The sequence below is a fragment of the Hylobates moloch genome, unplaced genomic scaffold (genome assembly GCF_009828535.3).
Source record: "Hylobates moloch isolate HMO894 unplaced genomic scaffold, HMol_V3 SCAFFOLD_7, whole genome shotgun sequence".
NCBI classification, from domain to species: Eukaryota; Metazoa; Chordata; class Mammalia; order Primates; family Hylobatidae; genus Hylobates; species Hylobates moloch.
This window is the reverse complement of record NW_026652282.1, coordinates 83,666,663-83,673,824: the sequence shown is the minus strand read 5'-3', so window position 1 is coordinate 83,673,824 and position 7,162 is coordinate 83,666,663. Positions and strand designations below refer to the sequence as shown.

Sequence of the window (7,162 nt, the reverse complement as noted above, 5' to 3'; positions counted from 1 at the left end):
GAAGAAGAAGAACTTGGGTTTGGCATACCTCAGTTCCTCCAGCACTGGACAGAACTGGGAAAGAGGGACTTGGCTGAAATCATCAGGATGAGTCTATGTCAGAGGTTGCAAACAGGCAGCCTGGGCCAGAGCTAGTCCACAGATATATTTTGTTTGGTGCACACAATGTTTGTTTATAAAGCTGAATTGTTTACCAACATTTAAAAATCTGGATGGAAGCTTTTGTTTGATTTTTTAAAAGCTATTTCTTGCTACTCTTGAAGAATCAGGAAACCTGATAACACTGTCATGGTTCCATATTGCAACCACTGTCTGGAGCTAAGTAGCTGCTGCCCTCTTTAGAGAGGACTTGTGTTTGTAGTTCACCACTGTCACCAGCCCTCCAGCTTCACTCATTTGCTTTATCTGCCTGTCCCTGTTGCCATTAGAGTTTGTCGTCTTTGGTCTATGTGCTTCATTCACAGGTTGTTATGCACCCATCCAAAGTTTTGGAATTGCAGATGAACAAGCGTGGCTTCAGCATGGAAGTGGGGCAGTATATCTTTGTTAATTGCCCCTCAATCTCTCTCCTGGAATGGCATCCTTTTACTTTGACCTCTGCTCCAGAGGAAGATTTCTTCTCCATTCATATCCGAGCAGCAGGGGACTGGACAGAAAATCTCATAAGGGCTTTTGAACAACAATATTCACCAATTCCCAGGTAGGTCCTTGAGACCAGGAGAGTCCCAGACCAGGATGCAGACTGGCAGAAAAGAGAAAGCAATTCTTTGTTGAACCTTAAGTTTGGTACAATAGAATAGGATTATAATAAATATGCAGAAGTCAGCCATGGGAACAACTATGTTTCTGGGAGGATGTTTGAGGTTGGAGGTGGAGGGGAGTCTTCAGTTGCCCGTTATCTTCTGTCTTCTGCCAGGATTGAAGTGGATGGTCCCTTTGGCACAGCCAGTGAGGATGTTTTCCAGTATGAAGTGGCTGTGCTGGTTGGAGCAGGAATTGGGGTCACCCCCTTTGCTTCTATCTTGAAATCCATCTGGTACAAATTCCAGTGTGCAGACCACAACCTCAAAACAAAAAAGGTATAATCCCGTATATCACTTTTCATCTGGCCTGAGTCTGACAAGTCTATTGCCTTCTTGGGCTAAGCTCTTTACAATTGATAAGGAAGCAACCTATCCCTGGAGTTATGAGAATAAGTGATCACTTCTCTTGGCCAGGACATCTACTTCTACAGATTTATCATAAGAACAGGGTCTTCTTTTCAATTTGGAGTTTAAGATCACCCTGACCAAAGATGTTGGAAGGCTCGTTCCTAAGGAAGATTGTCAGAACTCTGAACATCCCTGCTGCCTAAAGTTTGCGGCTCTATAAATGTGATTTTTAAGGTCACCTAATAAGGCTATGTTCTCTCTTGCTGATTTCAGATCTATTTCTACTGGATCTGCAGGGAGACAGGTGCCTTTTCCTGGTTCAACAACCTGTTGACTTCCCTGGAACAGGAGATGGAGGAATTAGGCAAAGTGGGTTTTTTAAACTACCATCTCTTCCTCACCGGATGGGACAGCAATATTGTGAGTCCAAATAACACACTAATTCCCCTACTAAACATAAGACGAATGTCAGACGAAGATAGTGCATATGGATTAGAAGTTATTTCTTATGATTTCTTACCTGCCCTCACACTCACACACAAATTTAAAAGTGGTAGAAAGAAGAGGCAGCTATCAGGACTTGGTTTTTCTTTTCTTTATTCTTTTTTTTTCTTTTTGAGATGGAGTTTCGCTCTTGTTGCCCAGGTTGGAGTGCAATGGCGCGATCTTGGCTCACCACAACCTCCGCCTCCTGGGTTTAAGCAATTCTCCTGCCTTAGCCTCCCGAGTAACTGGGATTACAGGCATGCACCCCCACGCCCAGCTAATTTTGAATTTTTAGTAGAGATGGGGTTTCACCATGTTGGTCAGGCTAGTCTCGAACTCCTGACCTCAGGTGATCCACCCACCTTGGCCTCCCAAAGTACTGGGATTACAGGCATGAGCCACAGCGCCCAGCCTAGGACTTGGTTTTTCTAACTTTTATTCCTCTGAATCCAGGTTGGTCATGCAGCATTAAACTTTCACAAGGCCACTGACATCGTGACAGGTCTGAAACAGAAAACCTCCTTTGGGAGACCAATGTGGGACAATGAGTTTTCTACAATAGCTACCTCCCACCCCAAGTAAGTATATTTTCCTCTAGTAAGATGAGTCTGCAGGGGCCATGTGTGGTGGCTTACTGCCTGTAATCTCAGCACTTTGGGAGGCCGAGGTGAGTGGATCACCTGAGGTCAGGAGTTCGAGACCAGTCTGGCCAACTTGGCAAAACCCCGTCTCTACTAAAAATACAAAGATTAGCCAGGCGTGGTGGCACATGCCTGTAATCCCAGCTACTTGGGAGGCTGAGGCAAGGAGAATCGCTTGAACCCGGGAGGCAGAGGTTGCCGTGAGCTGAGATTGCGCCATTGCACTCCAGCCTGGGCAACAAGAGGGAAACTCTGTCTCAAAAAAAAAAAAAAAGATGAGTGCGGAGGAGTTAGGATGTTAGGATTTAGGAAAGGTATTACAACATATTGAACACTCTTAAGATCTCTGGGGCAGAAATTTTTTGTGCCATTCTTAGATTCTTGGTGAAGACTGAGGAAATTTCATCTGGGGTTTTAGAAAAATAGGGTCATGATCTTGAAATTGATGAAAAGAGGTTTTTTTTGCCCCAGCAAACTCCATTCAAACAGTGAGGCAAGTGGACCCACTTCTGATCTATACTACCAAACAAACTAGAGAACTGGAGCAATTCAAATGCATTTTTGCGGGGAGGGGACTCAATAATCTCTACTTAAAGTAACAAAGGTATTATCTAGTTTACTGGCCACCTGAGCTCAATCTTTCTGGAGGGTTTTGAGCATGTTACAGCACAAAAAACCCTGGTGCTATGAAATCAGCCATTCCAATGGGAAGGAGATGAAGCTGAGATTCCCTGAACAAGTAGGCAGGTGATGATCAATTCAATGCTACAAATATCCTTGATTACCTTTTTTTTTTTTTTTTTTTTGAGATGGAGTTTCACTCTTGTCGCCCAGGCTGGAGTGCAGTGGCACGATCTCTGCTCGCTGCAATCTCCGAATCCCGGGTTCAAGCGATTCTCCTGCCTCAGCCTCCCACGTAGCTGGGATTACAGGTGCCCACCACCATGCCCAGCTAATTTTTTGTATTTTTAGTAGAGATGGTGTTTCACCATGTTGGTCAGGCTGATCTCGAACTCCTGACATCAGGTGATCCACCTGCCTCAGCTCCCAAAAGTGCTGAGATTACAGGCATGATCCACCAAGCCCGGCCTTGGTTACCTTTTATAAGCTCAGCTCTCACCGTTCTAGAAGCTTTGGAGGTTGAAAGAGAAATAGGATATGGTTCTTGCCCTCAAGGAGCATACATTTGAATAAGAGATGCACACAATCACCTCAAAGCAGAATAATGCACTCCATGAAAGAGGTTCATGGATGCTAGAGGGAAGAAAAGTCTATGGCCACATGGGGTGATTAGGAAAGGCTTCAGGAAGACAGTGGCTAGAGCACTTAGTGACTTGGATTCAGATGATCCTGGGTCCTCATGCTGATTCTCTCCTTTTTTTTCCTTTTTTCTTTTTTTTTTGAGACACAGTCTTGCTTTGTCACCCAGGCTAGAGGGCAATGGTGCCATCTCAGCTCACTGCAACCTCCATCTCCTGGGTTCAAGCAGTTCTCCTGCCTCAGCCTCCCGAGTAGCTAGGATTACAGGTGCCCACCACCACACCCAGCTAATTTTTTGTATTTTTAGTAGAGACAGGGTTTCGCCATGTTGGCCAGGCTGGTCTCGAACTCCTGACCTCAGGTGATTCACTCACCTCAGCCTCCCAAAGTGCTGGGATTACAGGGATGAGCCACCGTGCCTGGCCCTTATTCTGGTTCTGACACTTTCTGGTTATGAGACCTTGAACTTCTGAACCCTCTGATCTTGATTCCTCATCTGTAAGACAAGGGTCATATTAGTGAATGCCTGCTCTACTCACTTGCAGGGTTGTTATGACAATTAAGTGAGACAATATATGAAAAAATGCTTTGTAAATTTTAAAGCAGCATATAAGCATAAAAGATGCTAATTATCATGTTGAATGTAACTGAAGTTTTGAGAGTATGAGGTTGTCAGGAGAGAGAGAGAGAGAGAGAGAGAGACTAGCAGGGACAGAGTACCAAGGAATGCTGCCTAGGTTACATGGGAAGGGAAAAAGACAAACCAGGGAAGAAACAGGAGTACACAGAGAAGTGGTGTCACAGAACCCAAGGGAGCAAATATTAGAGAAGCATGGTCAATAGTGTTGGAAGAGTAGCAGGGTCAGGAAATGTTTATTTAGCTTAAGCATATTTATAGACAGAACAGGGACCAGTACATAGAATAAAATAAATACATGAAAGAGGGGAGAGGACTAAGATGGCCATAATAAAAGATGGACAATAGTGTTAGCAAGGAAGTGGAGAAGTTGCAATCCTAGTACATTGCTTGTGGAAATGTGAAATGATACCACACCCAGGGAAAACTCTTTGGCAGTTCCTCAAAGTGTTAAACACAGTTGCCAGCCGGGCACGGTGGCTCACGCCTGTAATCCCAGCTCTTCGGGAGGCTGAGGCAGGAGAATCGCTTGACCCTGGGAGCCAGAGGTTGCAGTGACCCCAGATCATACCATTGTACTCCAGCCCGGGTGACAGTGTGAGACTCTGTCTCCAAAAAAAAAAAAAAATCACATAGTTTCCATATGACCCAGCAATCCCACTCCTTGTTATACACCCAAGAGAAATGAAAATATATGTCTACACAAAAACTTATGCATGATGTACATAGCAGCATTACTCATAGTAGCCCCAAAGTGAAAACAAGCCAAGCGTCCATCAGTAGATGAATGGATGAAGCAAATGTAGTATATTCACATAACTGGAATATTATTTAGCTATTAAAAAAAGCAAAGTACTGAATCATGCTACAACATGGACAAATCTTGAAAACATCATGCTGAAAAACATCAGCCACCAAAGGCCACGTATTGTATGATTCCACTTATGTGAAACATTCAGGATAGGCATACCCACAGAGACAGAAAGTAGATAAGTGATCGTCTTGGGTAGGACAGGGTAGTTGGGAGGAAATGAGGACTGCTAATGTGGATGGGGTTTCTTTGCAGATGATGAAAATGTTCTGGAATTAGATAGTGGTGATGGTTGCATAACTTTGTGGCTATGCTAAAAAGCACAAATTGCACACTTCAAAGGGGTGAATTTCATGGTATAGAAACTATACCATAATTAGATTTTTAAAAGAGGGAGAGAGAAAGGTATGACAGAAGGAAGAAGACGGTGAGACCCAGAGCATAGTTGGAAAGATTAGCTTTGGCAAGAAAGAACACTACCTCTCCAGTAGGAGAAATTTTGAGGTAGGGATAAGCTCACAGTGGATGGGTTTAATGGGAGCTAATACATACGTACTTGCTATGTGCCAGGCGTTTTTCTTCTTTTTTTTTTTGAGACGGAGTCTCGCTCTGTCGCCCAGGCTGGAGTGCAGTGGCGCAATCTCGGCTCACTGCAAGCTCCGCCTCCCAGGTTCACGCCATTCTCCTGTCTCAGCCTCTCCGAGTAGCTGGGACTACAGGAGCCCGCCACCACGCCCAGCTAATTTTTTTGCATTTTTAGTAGAGACGGGGTTTCACCGTGGTCTCGATCTCCTGACCTCGTGATCCGCCCGCCTCGGCCTCCCAAAGTGCTGGGATTACAAGCGTGAGCCACCGCGCCCGGCCGTGCCAGGCGTTTTTCTAATTTATTTACATGTTCTTATTTAATCCTTAAAACAACCTTATGTGGTGAGTACTATTTTTATCCCCATTTTACAGGTGGGAAAGCTGAAACAGAGAGGTTAAGAAATTTGCCCTTGTCGGGCATTGTGGCTCACGCCTGTAATCCCAGCACTTAGGGAGGCTGAGGCGGGTGGATCACTTGAGGTCAGGAGTTTGAGACCAGCCTGGCCAACATGGTGAAACCCCATCTCTACTAAAAATACAAAATTTAGCTGGGCGTGCTGGTGCGTGCCTGTAGTCTCAGCTACTCAGGAGGCTGAGGCAGGAAAATTGCTTGAACCTGGGAGGTGCAGGTTGCAGTGAACCGAGATCGTGCCACTGCACTCCAGCCTGGGGGACAGAGCAAGACTCCATCTCAAAAAAAAAAAAAAAAAAAAGAAAAAGAAAAAGAAAAGAAAAAAGAAAAAGAAATGTGCCCAAAGTCCCACAGGTGGGATAAATGTCAGAGCTGAGATTTGAGCCCAGACAACCCAGACAGACTGGCTGCACAGTCTGGCACTTACCCACTGCACTGTCCTATGTCTCTCATCTGTGTTCTCAAAACAGGGAAGGCTGAGTGCTGAGAGTGTTAGGGGCTGAGAGCATATTTGGGGTTTGTGCGCAGAAAAGGTTAAAAAACTACCATGAAGAACGTGGGAGTTAACAACCGAATTTTTATTCAAGGTTCTTGGAATTAGTAGAGGCCTAACAGAGGCAGTTTCTCCATTCTATCATTGCCGCATTCTAGCCCTTACTATTGTTCTGTTCCTACAGGTCTGTAGTGGGAGTTTTCTTATGTGGCCCTCCGACTTTGGCAAAGAGCCTGCGCAAATGCTGTCACCGATATTCCAGTCTGGATCCTAGAAAGGTTCAATTCTACTTCAACAAAGAAAATTTTTGAGTTATAGGAATAAAGACGGTAATCTGCATTTTGTCTCTCCTTTGTATCTTCCGTAATTTACTTGGTCTGGTCAGGTTTGAGCAGTCACTTTAGGATAAGAATGTGCCTCTCAAGCCTTGACTCCCTGGTATTCTTTTTTTGATTGCATTCAACTCCATTACTTGAGTTTCAGCAACTTAAGAACTTCTGAAGTTCTTAAAGCCCATGGATCCTTTCTTGGAAAAGTAACTGTAAATCTTTCTGGACAGCCGTAGCAAGGCTTGATAGCAGAGGTTTGGTGGTTGAGTTTTACAACTAATCCCAGGTGATTTTATCAATTCCAGTGTTACCATCTCCTGAGTTTTGGTTTGTAATCTTTTGTCCCTCCCACCCCCA

At 44.6% G+C, this 7,162-nt stretch overlaps 1 protein-coding gene across 1 annotated transcript in view; it reads left to right on the top strand.

Moving 5' to 3' along the window:
- The window catches only part of NOX1 (NADPH oxidase 1), a 20,181-nt gene extending 13,070 nt beyond the window's left edge, over positions 1–7,111 (top strand). Inside the window, exons 8-12 of the mRNA XM_032756232.2 lie at positions 465–700; positions 917–1,079; positions 1,425–1,571; positions 2,091–2,215; positions 6,661–7,111. Coding sequence (XP_032612123.1) covers positions 465–700; positions 917–1,079; positions 1,425–1,571; positions 2,091–2,215; positions 6,661–6,787 — 798 coding nt within the window. The 3' untranslated portion in view covers positions 6,788–7,111. The remainder of the gene's footprint in view (positions 1–464; positions 701–916; positions 1,080–1,424; positions 1,572–2,090; positions 2,216–6,660) is intronic.
- Positions 7,112–7,162: the final 51 nt, after the last annotated feature.